This window comes from Miniopterus schreibersii, assembly GCF_964146895.1.
Source record: "Miniopterus schreibersii genome assembly, chromosome: 3".
Taxonomy (NCBI): Eukaryota; Metazoa; Chordata; class Mammalia; order Chiroptera; family Miniopteridae; genus Miniopterus; species Miniopterus schreibersii.
Window position 1 is genome coordinate 61,203,455 of NC_138103.1, and position 23,824 is coordinate 61,227,278.

The 23,824-nt window shown below is 40.0% G+C and overlaps 1 protein-coding gene across 2 annotated transcripts in view; it reads right to left on the bottom strand.

The window, feature by feature from the left end:
• Nucleotides 1–23,824, bottom strand: part of VCAN (versican) — a 100,366-nt gene that overhangs the window by 26,861 nt on the left and 49,681 nt on the right. For both annotated transcript variants that reach the window (XM_081133422.1, XM_081133423.1), the window contains 3 exons: nt 10,482–15,695; nt 7,123–7,236; nt 4,732–4,845 (listed from right to left, as the gene is read on the bottom strand). In XM_081133422.1, the coding sequence (XP_080989548.1) occupies nt 4,732–4,845; nt 7,123–7,236; nt 10,482–15,695 (5,442 nt within the window). The remainder of the gene's footprint in view (nt 1–4,731; nt 4,846–7,122; nt 7,237–10,481; nt 15,696–23,824) is intronic.

Sequence of the window (23,824 nt, forward strand, 5' to 3'; positions counted from 1 at the left end):
AAGAAAGGATGACAAGGAGAGCCCAACTGATCCCTGCCCGGCAGGTCCTCGAATAAGGTCTTGGCATTCTGGTCAACTTCGTTTTGTTAAGTTGATGAGGTGCTGTGGGAACTTAAGGCTCGTTTATATCAGTTAGCCTGTGGACAGACGCAGGCCTGCGACACCAAACTGAAATAGAGACCTCATTCCACTTCAAGTGCCAGCGCCCGTGGAGGGCGGTAAGTGAGAGCTTCCACACGTCTTTGGACTGAGAGCCAGCGTCGCACTGCAGCTTCCTGAGCCGAGCCAGCTTCTGCGGGAGAGGCCTGCAGGAGAGGCCGGCCAAACCCCTCTGGCTGCAGCGTCTGCTGCTTGCTCGTGAAGCCGCTGGGGCTAATTCCTCACCAATGAAACTTTTCTAAAGAGCTAATAGGATTTTGAATGCTTGCATAAGGACTTCAAAGGCTTGAAGCAGTCCTTTCTCACTTGCCAGAGAGAGAGCTGGTGGCCAGTCACTGGCCAGGTAAGATTTACGAAGAGACAAAATCTTCATCAGTAGGCACCTTCCGAGCTACAGCTAAGGCCGGACGCCTTCTGCCCAGAGGAGCAGGAGTATGGGTAACTGCAAATGCCAATGCATCCGGATTTTAACTTTATTAAGAATGAAAAAACGTAAGTTCTTTAACTTCATTCCCAGGGTTCCACCAAGCCGTGTGTGTGCATGTGTGTGTGCATATATGTGTATGTATGTGTGTGTATATATCCATATACACATACATATATATCTAAATTATACATCTAAATTATACACTGGCAGTGAGCTTCAGCTATACTTTCTGATGGCCAGTTTTCATGTGTTTTCACAGGAAAGAAGCCCTGCTCATAGCATTGCATTCTCAGTGGCACTCTTCCCTCAGACTCACCCACTCACAAGTGAGATTAAACCCCGTATTTAACAATAATTGATGGAAATAATTTTTATTTCCACAAACAATTCTCACAAATATATTTAACTGATTACATGTAAAAACTGTAAAGTTCACAGTATTTTAAGCACCAAGAAAACTTTCCAGAATACCTAATTCCCGTTCCTCCTGTAATTTTACTGATCAATGAGGAAAACAAAAGTCAACTACATGAAATAAATGCTTCTTTTATGTATCAGACTTGGTGGCCAAATTGAAAGCCAGATCACCTCCTCTTTCTACAATTGTGGGAAAGCCTGCAGCCTGAGAGATTAAAGTTATTTTTCCCTGGCTTCAGTGATTTAGGCCATAACCATACGACAGATGCAACTTATCTCTGAGAACAGTCTTTATTTCAGTTTAGTCTATCTGGCCTGTTGTTTAGTTACAGCCAGCTGACTAATTGGTTTAAATCATATGCACTGGAAGCTTTGAGTTTTATTAAAGTGCTGTTTGGAGACCACCAAATCTCATGGGAAAGGACACAAGACACAGCTAGATGACTTGGTATAAAAGTAGCACTCAGTGCCTAAGAATGAAGCATATTTTGGTTACTTGGATACAGTAATTTTCCTTTTGGGGAGTTCCCATAGAAGAACTCAGAGCTGAGCTACAAGGGGTGGGGAAGAAACTGATCTTCATATATGAGGGGGTTAGCTTACATGGGAGGAGAACTGGAAAAATTTTTAGAACACTCCTACTGCCAAAGTCAATAATATGATATTATAATAGCACAGCATTCCTTAGCCTTGGAAATTATCATTTATTTTTAAACACACAGTTTAAAATTCCAGAGGGTCCCTTATTTATTGAATAATACATCACAAAACATTCTTCCATATACTTTCTAATCTTCTATTAACCCAAATGGTTTTAGTCTGGTTTTATATTTTATCATTAAAATAGGTTATCATTATTTTTCCTTTTATACAAGAAATCACACGTTCATAAAATGTAGATGCGTGAGTACGTCGTTGCCGCAGTGCTCTTCTCAGAGAGCAGGTGCATATATGCCTGTCAGAACATGCCTCCAAAAAGTAGGGGCGGAGTTTCTGTTGAAACTAAACAGGGACAGCGTATTTATCTGCACTACACAAACCATAGCTTCCCAATGATTATAAACATATGTGCAAGTACCACTTAACAAAGTGACTTTTTTAAAAAGCCAAATATCCACACTGATTCATGTAATTTTTATTATTCATGAATTCAATAAATGTGTAAGGAATGACTACTTGTCAAGCAGCATCTCCTAGGGTGTTCTTCTGAAAAGAGGTATCAGAAGCAGTCTGTTTATCCCATCTTACCTAAAAATAATGTAATACACATTTCATTTATTAAAAGGCAACTCTTCTGGATGATACCATCTTAAAATTCATCTGACACGGAAATATTTCTTACACGTTAGAACTCCTACAATGCCTAGGTTGCATTATAAATCCCAGGTTTCGTTTTGCCCATGCATGTTGGGGGTGGCTGGGGGAGGGTACAACTCCTGCTTATGACCTCAGAAGATGAGTCTATCACTCTTAAACACTCTCACAAAAAAATCAATTCACTTTATGATACGCAGGCAATGTTTTCAACACCTCTGACATATAGCTGTCAAGTCTTAAGAAATTGTCAACACTTGGGCACTTCTCACTGGCAAGCTGTCATTGACTCTGGCTGGGGGCCATCTGTGTGTACAGAACTGTCTCTCCACTGTTCTCAGCCCCCTTTTAGATCCTAAGTCTGCTATCATCTCACCAAAATGTAGCCCCCTATTCCAGGGTTACTGGGAGTTGGGATGTTACTAATGCAGAGAATAGGTCAGCTGAAAAAACAAAGACACAGTCATCACTGAAATTTGGACAGAAAACTGTTTAGACAACAATGCTGCTGTTAATGAAGAAAACATTTGTTCTTAGGCAACCTGCTAAGAGCAGAAAAAAATCTTTCTGAGTCCTGGCAATAAATCACAGGAGCACAGCTGCATCTGGTAAACAGACCAGGATGGCTGTTTCTCAGCATCCTGTGGATGAAAGTTAAACTCTCTGTGAGGGAATAAAGAATGTACCTGAAGGTTAGGTGGCACCAGAAATGAGGGGGAAAAACCAAAATGTTTTCTTTCTGATATCCCTTTAAAGAGATGGAAAAGGTATAACTGGCCCAAAGTCCCTCCCAAGGATGTGTGACCACTGAATCCACCAGGTACACACATAAATAAAAGGCTTATCTGTGAGAGTGACCTAGAAGGGTAAAAATATTGAGAAAAACCTAGGCTTGAAAAGGCAGCTTAAGTTCATTTTCCCCACTCTCTAATTTACTAGCTGCGTGAGCTGGAACACATCCTTGTTCCTCTCTGAACCTCAGTTTCTGACCCATTTACTCATAGAAATGCTGTGCCAACCAAATGAAATGATGTACCTGGGAGCATTTGATAAACTATAAAGTAACCTACAAATAGTATCTCTTTTTATTCTCTGCCAAGAATTATGCTGAGTCACCAAGATCAAGGCTGGGTCTGTGTTGTACAGAGCTCTATCTCCAGGGCCCAGAACAGTGCCTGGAAAATAGTAGGTGCTCAATAAACACCTGTCAAAAAAAATGACTTTTTTTATTGCTCCTTATACTTGGAATTAAGGGGAGCAAGAATCATTTAAACATATTCTAATAACTCAAGTGTATCATCCTTTGTTTTCTTCAACAAACACCATTTTTCTATTTTCCTTCTTAAGGAAATTGCTGTCCATTTTCATATCTACCTTTTAAAATTCTAAAACAAACAGATTCATCCTAACCAATAAAGAGAAAGAAAAAACACACACACCTAAAATCTCAGCCATCAGCCATTCTCTTCAATTGGCAATTTAATACAGGCTCCTTTTAGTTTTGCTTTTAATTGCGGTGACGTCTGGATTAGCTCTGAAAAGCAGAATGTAGGGCCAGACCCGTGTGTCTGAGTGTCTAATACATTTTCATTCTGTCTGGTGGAATGGAAGTTTGGCACTAGGCACTTTGGTCAAAGCCAAGTCACTGTATGACTTTAAGTGGAGGAAATGGATGTTCCAAAGCTTAGTGTGCTGAGCATGCAATCTGTTTCTGATTGATGGCCTAAGAAACATTACCCTTAACCACCTAACATACACTCTCAGGTTGGCCATAAAGTGCAAATTACAGGGATCAGGAGATTTAAGCCATCATGAACATAGGCCTTTCTTTCATTCAGAAAAAGTAAATGCTTCTTCAGCAGGAAAATTCCCTGTCGAGCAGATTCACAATATCTTTTACGTAGCATTCGCCAAGCCCAAGGTAATGTATTCTAACAACTCTATAAACTCATTCTCCAGAGATGATCAACTATGAAAAATAAGCCCCTTGAGTCTCAAGTGCTTAGGGGGAGAAAAGAAAGGCAACTAACACTGAATTCAACACTCGTCGGTACTAACCACGTACGTGGGTTAAGGTCTATTCCTAATTTGTCTTCAGAAAGAATACATATGACAATGTTCCTTTTGTTGGCTAGAGGCCTTACATTTGCTCCGTGTACCTATCTGCAAAGGCATTCTATCAGCAAAATAGAAATGATCAAGTCAACACTATTTTTCAGATGTGAACTATGGACTTGTAAGGAAACCTAATGTACTGAGGTAACCTGTGATTTCCCTCTGCAGGAAAGAATATGCACTGTTGCCAAAATTACTAAAAACATCCGAACCATCATTACAAAAGCCTTATCTAGAAGTAATATTCAAAATGAAGTTTTCCATAAGGTTCATCATACAAATGTTGCAATAGCTCTTACCTTGCTCGCAAAGTGCACCGACATAGCTGGGGAGACAGAGGCAGCTGAATGTATTAAAACCATCAACACACGTGGCTCCGTTGCGACAGGGGTTTGAGTGACAATCATCAAAATCTGCAATAAAATCATAAAAGGCAACAAAAGTACTTTCAAAAACAGTCAAAGGGTTCTATTTAGTGTAAGGTTGCTAGATAAAATACAAGATAGCCAGTTAAATTTTAATTTCAGATTTAAAAGAAAAAAAATTTCGTATGAATATGTCCCATGTTATATTTAGGACATACTTAAAGTAAAAAATTATTCTTTTTTTACTCTAAAATTCATATTTAACTGGCATTCCTGTATTTTTATTTGCTAAATATCTGGTGACCCTAAGACAATTTCAAAGATATTAGAGGAGGGTCATTGTGTCCATTTCCTTTAGATGAGTCACACGAGCCCTCAAATGGATAATGTTTTAATCTAGCCTACCTACCCTCAATCCTGGTTCATGCTCTGATTACCTCACTCCTGGGATACTGAAAATACCTAACAGGCCTCTCACCCCCTGGGCCCTTCCCTCTCCGAGATATTCTTCACTATGCTGATTGCCACCTTCTTGGGGCACAGTCATGATAATTTTACTCATTGGTTGGCTACCAAACATTCCATAGATCCCAGCTGCCCAGGACAGTTGTCCTCATTGTGTAGCCCCTGGACCAGCAGCAGCAGCAGCAGCAGGAGCATGTGAGAATGGTAGAAATTGCACATTCCCAGGCTCACTCCAGATCTACTGAATCAGATATTGGGAGTGGGGTAACAAAAATTTGTAGTTTGCCAGGCCCTCCAGGTGACTCTAATGCACACTAAAGTCTCAGAATCACTCAACTAGAGTATGAAGTACAACTATTTAGTGCATGGATTCAGGACCTCCTCAGACCTATATAGATGCAACCTGCTTTCTGGTACTCTCTCCCAATATGTTTCTCTCCCACAAACCCATAAATATACATACCCAAATACCTGCAATCCCCCAGATGCATTCTGCAGTTTGTGGTCTCTGTGCTTTTGTTTGGGGTCCGAGTCCCCCACCACCACCAATCAAAATCCTCCCTACCTCTTGGATCTGTATGAAATGCAACCTTCCTACAAAGACTTCCATGATCTCCTCTGATGAAATGAATGACTTCATTCCCATAACATTTTGCAATTCCACTAAAATTTTAATTAATGTTTATATTAAATAAAAGGAATATTTTAAAATGAATATACAATATAAAATAAATTTCCAAGAAGTATATAATGATTCTTACCTAAAGAAATGGTCTTAGTAATGATGACATCATATAGTAATGATCCCAAATACTTTTATGGTGCTTACTTAAGTGCCAGCCATTGTTCTAAGAGCTTCAAGTATATTCACTCATTAAATTACTTTGAATTGACTTTAATGTAAAACGAATGAGGGCCAGATAGATGCTCTTATACAGATATATGGTGTTTAATATGTAATTATTTCTTAAATATTATCTATTGCTATATCTATATCCCTTCCACTTAGCACACAGACAGAGCTTACTAACTCTGTTGGCTTTTCTTTTTTTTTTTTAAAGACAAGCACTCTTTTAATATGAATGTTGGGGATTTTACACCAATATTTCTGTGGGCCTTCTTTCCACAATCGTTATGAGAAAAGCATCCTGGTACCTCTAAAAGAAGCACCTGACCAATATTATATTCCATCAATTCTTTCATCAGAGACGAGGGCTATATGTAGCCAAATTAAAAATGGGGTCTTTTTTTGTGTGAAGTAAAGGAAACCTAAATAAAAATGGGAATAAAAGGAACTGATTTAGTAAAGACACAATTATATTCCTCGGAACTTGAAAGAGAGGAGGCAGCCAGCAATCTCACACCTCCTGGAGGTGAAGATGGGTAGACGGGCTGCTGAGGACAGCCAGGGAAGGCACTTTCCCATTTCACACAGAAGAGCAAGCTATCTCAAAATGTAAAAGCTAAACTCCCTAGTTTTAAAATATAGCTTTGTAAAAATCTGTTGTATTTAAATTGATCATTTACTGATATGCAGATTTGGGGGATAGATTAAAATCTTTGTTAATATTTATGCAACTTTACATTTGTAGAAAGCTTATCTGTAAAACCCACAAAAAGACATAGCTGACCTCAGTAAGTAAGCTTCACTGAGTCGGGTATATAAACAGAATTCAGTAACCATATGTCCCCATTTCCCAGAGTTTACTTAAATTACTCTATGATTTTAACTTCATTGAACATGTAATTCATCTGGAAATAGGTTTCTCTGAAACCCTCTGATTGATTTGAGCAATATAAATTCTCCCCCATTGTATCTTTTGGAAAAGCACTACATTATTTCAGGCAAAGACATCTTACCAAGTTCACACTGGTCACCGCTGAAGCCCGGCACACAGGTGCATACATAGGAAGTTTCGGTAGAATAGCAGGTGCCTCCATTGAGGCACGGGTTCGTTTTGCAACGATCAGGTCCTATCATGTTCAGGAAAGGAAGAAAAGCGATTAGGCCCATCTCTAACTTTCAATGTATTTTAGCATAAAATGCCACTTATTGCTACCATGATATAAATAAGCTTTACCATAGCAATTTAGCGATACTCCACATAAAAATTAACATTAACTTTACTCTCTGGAGTGTTTCTTGGCATTATAACTAAGTATTACAAATTGCATCTATCATTTCTGGGATTCAATCATCATTATTTCTCAACAATATTTTGGTACATTATCTGACAGCTAATATATTCTACTGCAGATTTAGTTGGCATGATAATGGCAATTGATTTTAGTCAAAAATGATTACACATATGTGCACGGAATGGAAATGTATTCTTTTAAACGAGGTTAGTTCATGTGAAATGGCTGGGTACACAGAACATGCATTCTTTTTAGCAGATTGCTTGTTACCATCGTTTGGATTATTATTGCCTTTTACCACTTAATGCTCAGAAACTGTTTTTCTTCGAAAGTGTGCACTGAAGTCTCTTCTGCTACATTAATATGCTTTTTCCAAAAACACGTTCCAAATGTACTCCTTTAAACTATACTTGAAGAAAAGCAACACATGGATTAAACTCTACTGTATAAAAACAAAACCCAAACACAAAAACCTCACCTAACATGAAACCCCCAATTTTTATTACAATTTTCCCCATTAAAACACAAATAAAATCAACACGCCTAGCAGATAAAATATAAAGGCTAGAGACACAGATTTATAAGGAGAAATAGTTTAAAATATATTCCCTAAATGCAAATACTTTAACGCTATGTGAAGCACATATATTATTCTGTAACAACTCTTGGATAATTGTTTTTACATTAATAGCTTATGTTTATTATTTGAATGTTTTTCTAGAATTGCTTGTTTCAAAATGTTCAAGAATCCAAATCACAGTTTAAAGTTTTACAAAATAATTGTGATAAGTAGGTTATATGTGGGCTACAACCTATTTTCAAGAATCTTAAGACCCAAAACCCTAAAATAATTGCACATGAAAAGAAGCCATCTTCCAATGAAACGTGAACTTAAGGATAACGGAAAAGGAGGCAGTGCTGTAGAAGGTAACAGTGTTTTCACACAGCAAAGTCACACTCAGACTTTCTGAGTGCTGAGTAAATTCTGAACTACTGCAAAGGCTTCCCAGATTCCTGTTGGCATGTGTGGGTTCCACATTAGGTTACTTAGGCTAATTCAGATGCTTATGCCTACTTCTTCAAAAACGACCCCAACTCTTCTAAGACTTTCTCGTATAGTCCTAAAAAATATGTAAAACCTCCCTAGAATTTTAGCCTGCTGCCTTTCACAGTGCTCTGCCTAGATGACAAGGCCACAGCCGGCAGCACTCTACATGCTGCTCTCGGTGCAAAGTCAGCATGACACGAGAAAGCGTTTGGTAAAACCGGTGTGCCACACGAGTGTGACGTACTAGTATCGTTCCCTCCACAGACACCAGACACCACGCTGAGAGTACGGGGCAAGGGCTCGGCAAGAAAGGGGGTCTTTCTGTGAACATAAAGTAGCTGAGATTAGAAGAAAAATTTTACTTTTATGATTTTTATTCTTTCCTACACAGTTGGAATTAATCTCTGAAAGCTGAACCTGCAACAGCTAGTCCAGGCAATGCAATACGAGTGGCCGGTTACTGAATTAACCTAAAGAGACGACCTGTTTTGCAATGAAGACGCAAGATCTAATTCTAGGTAAACACTGTGGACTGGATGACTGGTGCACATTTCTTATTCATTTGTCAAACTTAATTCTCTCTCAATATATAGTTATTACCAATGATTCCTATATCATATTTTCACCAACCTGAAGTATATTATAACTAAATTACAAAAGGATAAATATTGGCCAGATTACTTGGTTATCATTTACAGGATAAATATATAGTGATGACAAAAAAGTTCATCAACCACCTTTGATAAATTTTATTCATTCATAAAACACTTCAAGTCATTTATAAAAAGTTCCACTTTATGGCTATTTTCCTCTATCTGAAGCACAGCAAACTGAAGTGGCACCAAAGATACTATTGAAATGATCAGAAGAATAATTCTAAGTATAGTCATGCAGTAAAGCATATTCATTAAAATAAAGCTTATTTTCAACCAACACAGCCCTTGAAGTACTGATTTCTTTTTCTTATTCTAGGTAGTAGCTAGGTGGTGATGGTTACTTGTGGATTCCACTGACAGTGTTATTTAAGTAATGTTCCAGAAAATACCATTGCAGCAGACTTCTCAACATTATCAGGCTAGAGAAAAAGAAAAATAAATTCTACAAAGTAAATAGTCCAAGATTTCTGGTTTACATATCATTAACTATCAATTACCCACTTTTATACAATATTAATAGGAAACCAGCAAAGAGCAGTGAAAAGACCATGAACTTTGGAATGGGGCTGATCTGGGTTCAAATCCCAATTTTTCCATGGTGTGTGTGGCTGTGCAGCCCTGAGAAAATTACAGACCCTCTCTTATGAATGGGGAGAGCAGTATGTGCTGTACAGCCTTTTCATGAAGGTCAAATGAGACAGTCTACATGAACCAGTATCAAATTCACGCTTTCTGTTCATTCGGTAAAAAGAAAAACAGAAATCCTCTCTGAACACAAAGAGGGCAAATAAATACTAAATGAATGCCCACTACGGCTAGGCACTGTGTTAGAAGCATTGTGTAGACTACCTGGACCAAGGAAACTGAATAAAAGTATGAACGGATAACTGATATTGCACAAACTATGTGGAATGTTTATTAGAGTTATTTACTACTATCAAAATTTAAAGGCCTGACACATTTTGATATTGCCATAATAACACTTATCAGTGAGAGATTTTTAAGAATGGATTTTTTTCTGGGTTTAAAACCAAGAGGTGTAGACTATGGTACATATGACAAAACAATATTTTAGTTGTAAAACAAAAATAAATTTTTACACCAGGAACATTTTCAATTTTCCATGGTACAATTATGCATTGTTTCTAAAACCCAGAAAAATACAAAGAACATCTATAAAGCTCGGAAATGATCCATACTTACTCTCTTTGCATCTCTTTATGGACTCAATACTATGGCCTAAACTACTGCTATGTGAGCAAAACAGAAATCTCCACTTGTTTAACATCATAATAAAAAATTGTATACATATATATGTTAGGACCAAGGGACTGTTTCCAAGTTTGGAAACAGATTTATCAATGTCGTGACCTTACCTGGTAAATAGACTGCTGTGCCTTCCACTGACTCTTCATTCATGTCAATCAGGAAACTGGTTTCCTTAGGAGTTTCCAGAAGGAAAGGTGATGATGTTGGAAGTGGAATATGTAACTCTGCAGTGCTCACTGTTGCCTGATTATTGGAATCAAGAATTCTCGCTGAGGCTTCCTGATCCGATGCTGCCACTGTGGAATCCCGCCCTCTGACAGAAGCTGCTTGTGTTTCAGAGTTTATCTCCAGAGAGGAAACAGTGGGCTTCTCGGAAGTCTGGGGGCTGGGCTGAGGCACCACACCTGCCCCAGCCCCACCGGTCGCAGAAGCAGACGTAGACGTAGAGTGTGGCCACAGTGTAGCACCTTCTGCCCTAATCCCACCTGCAGCCGTGATAGCCGCTCCAGCCTCAGGTGTTCTCATGCTAGAAAATACTTGGACTGTTTCTCCAGAAAGCTGAACACTTGTTTTGTTTGGGGAATCTTGGAGAATCTCAGTTCCTTTTTCAGCAATTAGTTCTGTTGGAGAAGTTCCCATTTGTTCTAATAAGTTAGGATTCGTTTTATCTTCTGAAGGTTCTGGTTCTGTGTCAGGAGCTAAGGATGAAGGCCCCGTGGTGTGAAAGTACTCTTCACTTGATGGTTTGAAAGTCACTTCAATATTTGCAAACCTGCCTGGGGACATTTGAGACGTGCCGGCACCTACACCAGGCAGAGCACTCGGCTGGGGGCTCTCTGTGTGCTCAGCGGCTCCACTGCCTAAGTGAACAGTGAGCAGAGATGATGTCTCAGAGGACAACCTTGCAAAGGCCCAGGCTGCTGATGTGTCAGTGTAGTCGGGGGGATGAGATCCTCCCATCACACTAGGTGCTTCTGTTAAACTCTGAGCCGTAAGGTGGACAGTACCAATACTTACGTGGGGTGTAGAATCGATTAGTGCCTCCCCAGCCCCTGAAGAGAATTCTGGCTGCAAAGAAGGACCCACATATTTCTTTTCTTCATACTCTTCCTGTGTCCTTTCAAAATGGCCCAACGTTGACACTACTTCACTTTGGTCTGCAATAGCCTGACCATCGGACAAAGTGCTTGATTCAAAGATGTCTTCCAGGGCTTTTGCTTCAGTTTTTGGTTCTTCACTATTTGGATGAACTGTGGCAGACTTACTAGGAATGGGCAGGGATGTTGCTGTGGGAAGTAAAATATCTAATTTTGTTTCTGTGCTTGGGATGGGGATCCCAGTTGTGAAGATAAAGCCCACGTGATCAAATTGGCTTCTGTCTTCAGAAGCCATGGATTCATTATGTGCTGCCTGAGTGTAGCCAGGCAGAAGAGTACCTCCAGAACCTTCAAAGTGTTCCTCAGTTAAGGAAAGGTTAACAGCTGCCTCATACTTCTCTTGAATTTGAGTACTGTCTTCATTATTGCCATGTGATCCTGATGGTGTCTCTGGATCGATGTCTGTTTGCATTCCAAGGATGTCTTCATACATGGGTTTAGTGTGATCAATATCTATGATAGTATTTTTATCTGATGTCAGCTCAGGTAGAATTTCAAGGATGGTACTCTCTGTAATTGTTAATAACAAATCCTTGTCCTCTTTGTCCAGATCTATTATAATATTTTCAGTGGCTTTTTTTCTGTCAGGTTTTAAGGTGGAATCCTCAAATCCCCTGAAATCATCGTGGAAACTATCTGCACCTTCTGTGGACCTCTTATATGACACTGTATTAGACAGTGTGCTAGTTGGATCTGGGGAGCTTTCATTCTGCTCTAAATGAAGAGGTAGGTCCACTGTAACTGTTGGGAATCCATCAATAGTAATGGTTTTAGCACTTGGAACCTCAGGATGTTTTTCCAGGGATGTATTAGAAACAAATGTGGTGCTTCCTTTTCTGGTTGCCTGAGTAGTTCCAGAAGTATAGACTATATCAACTATATCCAGTTCCCCAGATCCTTCTCCAGAATGTTCATAAAACAAGTCAGATGATTTTGGTGCTGATGTAACAGATCCTTTGGCCATTTCAAGACCATGAGTTCTAGCCAAAAAGCCAGTGGAAGAGGTTGCTGTCTCCCTAGTTTCTGCTACTGAAGAACCCTTGTCAGAGACTTGGTCAGTAGTAGGTTGTGGTCGACTACTCTGAATTTCTTCTTCCCAACTGTGAGTCTGAACTTGAGGATGTTCAGAGTCCGTGGAGAAAGTGAGAGGTGCCATAAAGGGTCCTTCTGTCCTGGTGTCACTTAAAATTTCTAGTAAGTTTGTGCTGGATGCTGTCTCACTACCTTCTGTTTTAGAAGTGAGTGGTCTAACTTCATTTGTTGCATTTTCCATTCCCTCATAGTCTTCAGTGGTATCGCTTGAGACGCTGGTTTCTAAATTTTCCACATGAGCAGTCTGGGGATATAATGTGCTAATAACTTGTTCCATTTCAGTAAAATTCACTGATACTGTAGTAGGCAAAACTTCTTCTCCTGATCCCAGGCCAGAGAATAAATCAGTATCTGGCTCTTTAATTATTGGCTTCATAACCTTGGGAAAGGGTTTTATATTTTCTTCCCCGTTGATTGATGAATCTGTAACGACACTTTCAGCTAGTATAGGTTCAGTCACTGAGGCAGTAGCCAAGAAAAAATGGGACTTTTCAGTAACTTCAGGGAGAGTAGTGTAGGGTTCCAAACCCTTTGCTCCTGGACCTGGAGTAGGCCTGTCAACTAAGGAAACACCTTCTGCCTCCATTTCCTCATCAGTGCCATACATTTTCTTTGCTGCCAGTGTAGAATAATCTGTGGTTCGAAATCCAGTTTCAATAAATGTCTGTGAATCAAAAACTGCTTGCTCTGGTGCAACGGAGCTTTGGGGGAATTCAAAAGAGTTTTGTTCTTGAATCTCTTCCTCTGATGCTGTTTTGCTCTCAATTTCTTGTCTTACAGGATTGACTCCTTGCCTGGACCACAACTCGGTTGGCTCCATTGTCTGGGGAAAGTCCATCGAAACCGTGCCATCAACCTTCACTTTCCCCCTTTCTGTTAGAGCTTCAGGACCTTCAGCTTCTGCTCTTGGTAAACTGGTGGGTCTCTTACCAGCTTGTTTGGTAGTACCTTCTCCCAATACCTGGTCAATAAATGGAGATTCTGTACCAAGAACATTTCCCACAGCACTGGGAAACACTTGGTCAATTGAGCTGCTGACTGAGACCACTTGCTCACCTGAGCCCTCAGCTGAGGCTGTGAACTCTTCCCAAGGGAAGGCTGAAGTGCTGACCAAGGTGCCACCAGGTCCTTCTGAGTCCGCTATGTGATTAATGTGACCTGAAGTAGGTATTGCTGACGGTGACATTTGGGTATCTTTAAATGCTGCATCCCCAGAGCTTTCCAGCATTACTATTTCTTCTTTGGTTACAAAATTAGATACTGTCGAGTATTCTCTTAAGTCACCACTGAAATCTTCCTCCAAAGGAAAATCTGTAGAGAAGCCCTTTATGTCTGTCCCGTGAACTGGCTCTCCTAAAACCTCTGATACAAGGTTTTCCTTGGATGTTTGGCTTATAACTTCAGTAAACTCTCTTGCAGTACTCAAACCTAGTCCTGTCGGCTCAAAAGGGAATATAGCTTCCACATCGGGAGACAAAGTGCCAGCTGTTTCCTTTTTAATTTGAATTTCAGGCTCTACTTTTAATGAAAAGAAGGAAACAGTGGTGGTTTCTGGGTCAGCAGCAGCTTTTCTAGAGCCCTGTTCCATAAAGACAGGGACGGGGCTACCCGGGATAGTGGACAGTCCTTCCTGAACCCCAGGCTGACTGCCACTGCTGGGCTCAGCAGTCTGTGCCCCCCAATTGTCTAAAACACTTGTTTCTGGAAAGACAAGGTTAGAACTTGTCATTGCCCTTTCAGACTGTATGGGTGTTGTCAAGGACACCACACTGTTCCTGGTAGCAGATACCAAATCGCTAGATGTAGCTTCATTTGAGTTTTCTAACTCAGAGGGTAAAATTAATTGATCTGCTCTCTGTGTGGGCAAATGTAGCTGGACTGTGGAAGCTGTACCTGCAGTTCCCTCCTCTGCATCCTTCCTTTGCTTTCCCGCCAGAGATGTACTGAAAACCCACTCAGAAGTGTCTGGGTCCCTTACAAATTTGGTGGGCACTACCTCTGTGGAAGGCTGTTCAGACACCAAGTAAACGGCAGTTGCAGGAACATCAAAAAGGTCGTCTGTGATCACTATCTTGCCAGAGTCTAAAGTAACCAGTGCGCCCGTAGTATTTCTCTGGGATAGATCAGTTACCACGGGGAACATTTTCTCTTTGTCGTCTTCTGCTCCCCCGGATCCTTCTGGTATCAGAACCGAAGGACTCCCCGAGAGCTCTACAGTTTGTCCAGGGGTCATTTCCACCCAGTTTTCCACAGTGGCCAATGGGTCAGCAGGCCTGGGGTTCCCTGTTAAGGTGACTGACACTTCCTCCAAAGCGTCTGCGGACCCAGAACTTGGAACTGCACTTGGAGTATGTGTGAGAGAAGCACCCCTTTCTGCCTCCCGGCCGAACGTGACTTCTGTAGACCTTGAAAAGATTGCTTCTGGGGGTTCTTGGGCCACAGCAGCATCTCCCGAAGACTCTTCTGGAAACGGAGGTACAAGCTCAGTGTGCTCAGGCACCAGGTCCCCGAGGTCGGGCCCCGGCTCCGTGGCCGACTCCGGTCCCTCCGTGGCTGCTCCCTCAGGCGACGGGGCCGTGGGGAACACGTCGGGCTCGCCACTGGAAAAGTGGTCTGGCGTGTCGGGGTGCGCGCCGGGCTTCCATGTCACCTCGAGCGATTCAGTTGTTTCTTTAGGTTCACTGGGTTGCACAGCAGGAGAGGACTCCGTTTCGGACATGAGAAACTGGTGAGTCTCGCTTTCGCTGCTGTCGGAAAAATTCTGAGAAGGTGCCACACTTTCAAACTGGCCACGCCTGGCTTCTGCCGCCTCCGGGTCCCTGGGCGCAGGGGTGACGAGGTGCTTCCCGTTTATGTACTGCACGGAGGGCGTGGTGGTGGCGTCGGTGGCGTTTGCGCAGCCCTCGTCGCCCTCGTCTTCCTCCTCGCTGTGGTATATGTCTATGTCAATTAACTCGGGGAAAATGGAAGCGATTAGGTCGTGCTCTGAATCTGTTTCTTCACTACAAGGCTCATCTTCTTTAGATTCTGAATCTATTGGATGACCAATCACACTCAAATCACTCATTCGACCTGAAAAAAACAAAGAGTTTTCACAATACTTAAATAAAATGTTTGACAGTGTATGACAGAAGAAACTGCCGGCAAGGCTGGCAGATCACACTCGCACACAAGGAGGGGCTCCAACCTGTCACATTAAGTACAGCCACCCTCCTACACACGGTTCTCAGTCTTCAGATTGCTGTTGTATAGTGACAATGGGAAAAATAAATCCGAATACAACATGATAGAAACAGGGCATGAAGACTCTTTAACATGTTTAACAAAGCTGCGTCCGTAACAGGAAACAAGAAAGCACATATATACATTGTCATCGTGACACGTGGGAATGCATCTTCGTGCGAACTGGGGAACAGATGAAAAATTAAGATCATTTCACCAAATTATACAGAAAAAGTGATCGATTGTTGACCCCCGCTATTCAATAAGGCAATGAGAAGAGATTCTCGCTGGCCTCCTGTCATGATTTGTCCTAAAGAAGACTGTTTTCTGAAAAGCGGAGGAGAGGTTTCTCTTCGGCCCACCCACGGTGCAGTGGCAACCCCTCCCCAAAGCAGGTGCGACGAGACGTAGCTGCGGAAACTGCAGCCACCTCCGGGGCACGGGGCCGGGCGCCTCGCATGGGCCTCCGCGCTTCAACAGCTCGCCGAAGGCACCAGAAAGGAAGAGGCCCCCACACTTTTGCACCTTTACCCTGCGTGACAGATGACCTGGACCGGGTCTATTATAGCTCTTTTTAAAACATTTCCTCCAAAGGAAGTTTTAGAGTCATCTAATAACATTTGAACTAGCATACTTTAAATAACAGATATCCTTAGAACGTTCCCTAGGTCATGACTTGCCATAGGGTGCAAGCTACTAAGCACAGTTGACTTCTCTGCCTCCAGAAATACACCAGCAAAGCCCCCTGTCTGGGCGCCAGGAAGGAGGAAATTCTGGGCGTCGCTCTGATCAGAGTGGAACTCTAAGGGTCCCGCCTCTACCGGTGCCCGATTCCTGGCATCACGGCCATGTGAAAAGGTACCTGTGGGGCACTGACCCACGAGGAAGACAAAGTAAAGCACGGAGGGTTGCACAGTCTCGCTTTCCAGCCCCCAGAAATGCGGGCGCAAAAGTAGCTCCAGCCTCGCCCCGACCCAGGCCACAGGTGCTCAGGCTGAACCTGAGAAGCTTACAGAAGGAAAGATTATGACGGCGCCACGCCTGCCCCCGTGGGTAGGGAGATCGTTCCTGTTGGAAGGATCTACTCCTTTCCATGTTTGAAGATCAACATCTAGAATTTACTGAGAGTCAGAAAAGGCCCTACGGAGAAGGATCAGTATTGCTTGTATTCTTTATGCATCAACACAAACACAGACATGGATGAACTATCAATAAAAACTCTACAAAGCTCCTTCTATGTCTTTAACTATGGTTTCTTAACAAAACAACAAAAAGCACAAGACCTTTATGTAGCTAGAGGACATATACTATATTTACATTTACCCCCTTCATGCTAATAAAAGCAGAAAGGAACGCTTCTTTGTATCCCATCTTTACTGTAATATCTCCATAAAATACTATTCATGCAGGGATGGCTTCCTCTTATCCCAATTACATGTCCTTCCTTATTAACTTTCACACATTACCGTTCATTCTTATATCTCAATCCCATTCCACACCATACATCCAGCCTTTCAACTATGTCAAAAAGGCTCATGGCTATTCAAATGAATGAAAAAAATATTTCAACCATAAGAGAAGCGAGGTTAATCCATCACTCTAGACTATCATAAAATATAAAATGAATACAGGTGACTTCTGCCATAGGTGTTGCAAGTACTCTTAATTGCCAAACAGGAAAATGACTAAATGCCTTACCTTTTTTCAAACAACATAATTAAATAAGTTCATTCAATTTTAGATCACTAAAGTTGTTACAGTGATCTTATAGTACCTCATGTTGTATATGTTTCTAAAGAGGACACCATAAAATTTTCAAATAACACTTTTAATATGGCTTACAGTAAAGCCTACTTTTTCACTATGAAAAAAAGAGTGAGAGAATAGATATGCACGTGCATATATATGTATGAAAGCAAATAAATTTAAATGCCTTTTGTACAAATAAATCTCTTGAAATATCATATCAATAATTCTATTTAGTCACCAAATTAAGTAGTCTCTCACTGCTAATACTATTTGAATATAGTTGAGGTAAGCCAGGTTTGGTTAAACTATTCTATACTTTATAGGATTTAACTGGAGCTTCAAAAATGTGCCTATCTAAATGTTTATACACTTGTTTTACCTTCAACCCTTTTCATTAGGAACAAATAAAACCAGAATTCATATTAAGAAGTATCACACACGCAGACACTAAATGCACACAGTACCTTTCATTTAAATACAGAAAGAATTTTAAATAAGAAATGTGGATCCGTGTCACGAATGAAAAGAATCACCACCACATTTTGTACCATTTTATAAATAAAGGAGATAAAACTAACCATTCAGCCAAGATTCTCCAGCCAAACACAAGGATCAATAAGGAAATAACTGTTCAATGTTGTTTATTTATAAACTCTTAGGCCAGGGATAGGGTAAAAACCGCTCGTTGTTATTATAGAATTTGTATGGGTTTCTAAATACATTTCTTAGTTTTAAAAATAATATTTAAAAAACAAAACTGATATAAATATATCCCATGAACTTCTTAGTGAATGATTATAGAGGGAGGTCCCATCAAGTATGATGTTGGTAGCTCTAAAAATAAGTAGAGTAGAGAAAAGCAGAGAGAGAAGATGCTAAGGTTGCCAATGTGTCAAATGTCAACTTGTCAAAGAAATTGGCACATATGATATTCACCTAAATGCTTTACAAAAGAATGAAAAGCTTAAAAACAAAATGTTTTTCTAGAAGAACTATAACTGAGAACAAGCAATTATATAATAATTTCACTGGCTATAAATTCTTATTAATTCAATTAAATAAAGACCCTGGCATTCACTTTACATTCTCTAATTTTAGTTCCAATGAACAAAGTATAACATTCTTTGAGTCTATTTTCCACTTGGATAATAAATTCTAACACTTCTTGTTACTCATAAATCTATGAAGATTTCCCTTAGCACATTAAACCATCATGTCAGAATATTTCACCAAAGACTCAACTGTTAGGTGCACCACATTCCATTTCCTAACCTAAATAAATACCACAATATTTCTACCACAGCAATATAAACATAGCAGAGAGATGACCTTTGCAGAGTCTCCATAAACACAGCTCAGCTTCATACTGGTTTTGCACACAACATTTAATTCACTACCACAACCATGCATGCCACCCAATTGTAATATGTTTCAGGAGCCAGTTGATTGCACAAAATTTACTGAGCACCTATTATGTACCGGGTGGTACAGCAGACACTTGCCTACCAACTTTATAGACACCTAAGACTTCCAAAGCATCTCCCAAGTATCTTCTGACTCCCTCCCTTCCTCCCTCTGCTCTCTCAGAAACAAATGCTCTTGCCAATAGGTTAGAGAAAGGAGCTTATTAAACTCTTTTCATCCTATTTTTAAAAGTTTTTGTCAATTTCCAAATGGTTTCATTGGATTTCTTAATACTGGTTTGAGGGTGAGGGAAATGTTAATTGCCTAGGGCTTTGAAGTTAATTTTTTCTGCCAATAGGATTCTCTCCAGATCAATTTACATTTTATTCTCTCAGTTTGGCCAATTAGTTTTCATACTTCTTTTAAATTTTTGTGGGGGTATGGTGGTATGAAATCTGTCGAGACAGGTAGATTCTTTCTTTCCACTGGACTCCTGTCACCTGCCACCTTATACCTAACCCCTATTCCTATTAGCTCTCCTTTGGTTAGTCAGTTTCTGAAATTTCTTTATGCCCCTTTCTTATCACCACCACCCCACCCAGTGCATGTGTTTTCAGAAAGCTGTGAACGCTATAATTATTGCAAACTATTAAAGTTTCTTTGTAGGGTGTGGCAGGGGAAGGGGGCACCTGTGCTATTGTAAAAGCAGATATCTCATTCCAAAATCAGAATCTGCTCTACTTTGTACTACCAGTGCACCCTGACGGAGTTATTAACATTCCCACCTCTCGGATGAACAAGCCCTTATAAAAGGCTGCTCTATTTTAGAATTGTATTCTAAGGGTAATATAACTTTTATTTGGATTTCAAGAGTTAAACCACAGAACTCTGCACAGTGTATGTATAATCTTTTCTATGTTTATATGAGTGTACTTTAACAGCTTGACTTGAATATACTAGTACCACGGTTAATAGATTTTTTTAGTGGCCTTTCACACAGAGCTTTATTGCTAGCTGACCTCAAGATAGTTATTCACCAAGTATTTTTAAGTACTTCATGGCAGAGTTTTGTAGATGTAGCACAAGTCCCCCAGTCATACTGTTAGCAGACACAAAGCATAGTTGCTAAGATGCATGGGCAGCTGGCTAAAGTTCATGTTTTCAGGGAATTTTACAATTTAAGTTTAAGAGCTTTCGATTAAATGTAAGCATATAGCAATCTACTCAGCAGAAATATATTAGTATCACATTTCTTTATTAAAATGGATTTTATTTTAATGAGCAACAGAAAATATTTTGTTTCCTTATTTTAAAAGTACAATAGACAGCCATACTAAAGTGTGTGAGAAACATGCATAGCATTTAAATAGAAAAAGCTTGAAGTTCTTTAAAATGTTTAAGTTTTCTGACACATACCTACAGATCCAAAAACCAGTCAGAAACAAATGCTTCCATTTCATTCATCTTTGATATGTTCTTAATTAAAATGAAAAGCTAACTGGTTTCACATGAAGCAAAGAAAACCACCTAATGTGAATTTCAACCAGATTATTTCAGACATTCTAAATTCCTCAACGTTTTCAAAATTTGAGACACTAAAAATGGTGCCAACTCAGGATATTTAAAAAAATTGACATTAGTAATCGAGATATAAACATTCTCCCAAAACCTTGTCAGATATTTTTGCATCCTTAATTACCTTAATGATTGAAAATCATGTGATATTTATACAATATTCAACCTCCCCAGAGGTGAGAGAGATTGAACTAAAGGTTGGGAGATCAATATTGGATTCTGCAGCCCATCTCTCTCTATTACCTCTGCTGGCTGAGGTACATTTGGTGTGCCACCCAAGCATGTTATCTTATACTGACAGCCTGCTTCATGCTGAGTGAGGTCAGTATTTCTCAATTCATGAATTTTACCCCCAGAAAGAGTAATATATATGTATGAACAATATAAGCGTTTCTGATTACCTTACTCTTACGAGGCAAACATATTATGGGGATGATAAATGGGAATCCTCTCTTTTCCAACTTCAGATAATTCTCTAATAATGCTGCTCCCTCAAGTGGAAAGAATGTGTTTAGATACAGTCATCTGGCCTAAGTGTACTTAACGAGCTATCACTGAGTGTGAGCTTGTCCTGCTTATAGGAAAGGCCCAAGGGCCTTCATAACTTCCAATTTTTAAAGGGTAAGGGCTCTGCTGGAGAGCATAATCAAGGAATCTGGGGACCTTCAAGAATTTCTGAACAACACGATAAAGAGAACTATATGCAAGGTAAGTAAACCACGTTATTTGGTTTCTAAATGTTTTCTTAAAAGTAGAACAAATAAAAAATAACCAACCAAGGGCAGTAATTTAATAGCTTTTTCACTAGTTCTGTAACATTGTCAAAGTCTGTGACAGACAGACAGACACATAGCTACATAGATAATTACCAGATATCCTAATACCAGAAAAAATGCTTTGGCCATATGCATAGATTCAAAATTTAAGTAAAAGCTTTGACTAAAGTAAAACAACTGGGGCAAAAGTAGATTTACAGCTGAGAGTACACAAAACACAGAGTTTATTCTTGTATTATTATTTATTAATTGTTGTATTATTTTCCATCGGAACAACTGTAAACCTATTTTTGACCCACCCTGTATATATATATATATATACTTCTTTTCTGAGCCTCCCAAATATGGCTACTAAGCTAAACTTCACTAAACACCATTTTATTTTTTAATTATGACACTTCTTTCTTCAAAAGACAGCAGTAGTTTCTGGTCACCTCTTCCACCTGATCTCTTCAAAAGAGTGTTCAAACATCTCCATTAACTGACCCCACATGTGTCCTCTCCTTTCAACTCTGTTGCTGTTCTCTGCTTCCCTGCCCTGCAGACCAGCGGCTCCGTGTCCCTGTCTCAACACCCTCATTCCGTCTCAGACATCCGCTCAAGAAGCATGCCCCTTGCCTCCAACTTGGAATGCTTTATAAACTCTCCTTTGAACTTGACCCATGCATTTAGGAAGGATTCAGCTGAAGCCTGCTGTTCTCCAACATACCTTCTCTAAAAGTCCTGAGCCCAATAAGTGCTATTTTTTATTTATGCCATAGGATTATGTCCTATTGTTTCTTATTTATAAATTCCCTAGTTGTTTTTACATTTCTCTCTCACCTCCCTTACTAAATTCCATATTCCATATTTAAAGTGAAGGGATCCTTTAGACATGTAATGCTTGTTCTTCTTACTCTGGCCAGTTAGCCCCTCTTGGGAATTTAGTTGGAAGAACGTCCACGCAGTTATTTCTTATCAAGAATGAAAAGTTTACATTCTACTTGTTTGCTGCTTTCTTTAAAAGATTTGCAATTTAGCCTGAAGAAATTGTTGTTCGTTGGCTGCAGTAACAGCCCAAATTTTAAGCTATGCCTAAAGAACAACGCAGATAACTCAAACACTAAAGACTCCGAAGGCTATAAAAATCCAGGTAATCTAAATATGCAGGCACAGTCTCAATATTTTCTTAATCATTTGTTTTCTTTCCAAACCCAGCATTCCATATAGACTTATATCAGGGAGGCAATCACTGCTTTCCCCAAATGTATATACTATATATATCAATATAGACAAAAGAATACTTAAATCCTAGCATACATATTTCCTTTTAATTTCCATGTTGATAGAGAGAAGGCAACGGGTACAGCCAAATGAGGTATGCAGTTCTGGGTAATTCGAGATATATTCTCTACCCTTCAGTATTGCTTCTGATTCAATTAGAGTCATTCCTGAAACTTTTAAAAACATATTTCAGTGATATTTAATTCTACTTTCTTCCTCACTTACAGATGCCAAGATTCATTTAACATTTGTGACAAAAGCTATACTTCCCAAAATATGATCAAAGGCCACCATTTCGCTCAGGGAGACTGGTTCAGATGTAATTTTTTCCTCCTTAAAACTGGTCAAGTATCTTTTAACCTGGCAGAGCCTTAAAGTAGCCCCTTCCCCAGGAATTTCTGTATTTCAGCTACTGGCTATAGGTCAGAAAGCCTTTAGTTTACCAGTGGTTTTCAGCCCTCACTGTGTGTCAAAGTCACACGGGGTGCATTAAGAAGTACAGATACTAATAATAATAAAAATGAAGCAAATTTAAGAAAAGAAACTATCAAAAACCAGAAATGCCTGAGCCCGCCACTAGAAATTCAGATTCAAGTTGTCTGGTGGGGGTGAGGGGGTCGAATTTTTATTTGGAGGCTCCCTGGTGATTTTGAGGGATAGCCAGGATTGAAAAGCAGTGTGGGCAATACTCATACACTGGGTGATTCTGGGTGTTTCTCAAACCCCAGCACGGAAGGGCATCATGGTTGGTTAGCAGGTTGGTGCCTGGCTCGTGCAGCTCTGGGTCCTCCCAGGTAAACTGGGTGATTGCCTAGTGAGGGGATAAATGTTCAGAGTTTCCCGGGAAGCCAGTTCTGAGACTTCGCCTGCTAAAAATGCTTTTTATATAAACTTATTTCATATTACCTCTATTTTCCCTTTCACTAAAGCAAGCAATTTTCCTATATTAAATACTCTCTTGCTTACTAATTATTTCAAGTTGCCTTCCTACTAAATCTATAGAGTGCATTATTTTCTCTCCTCCGGCCACACAGTAGCTTGACTGAATGACTATTTGAACAACCTTCTGAAATATTTCCTGAGGCTGAGTGTGAGGAGACAGGCAGAGAACATTTTATCTCCGGGTAGTAAAATGGCTCCCCTAAAGAGCAGAGTAAGGTAAGATCGCAACATACTGAAATATGATAATCATGCTACATTCCACTAAACTAT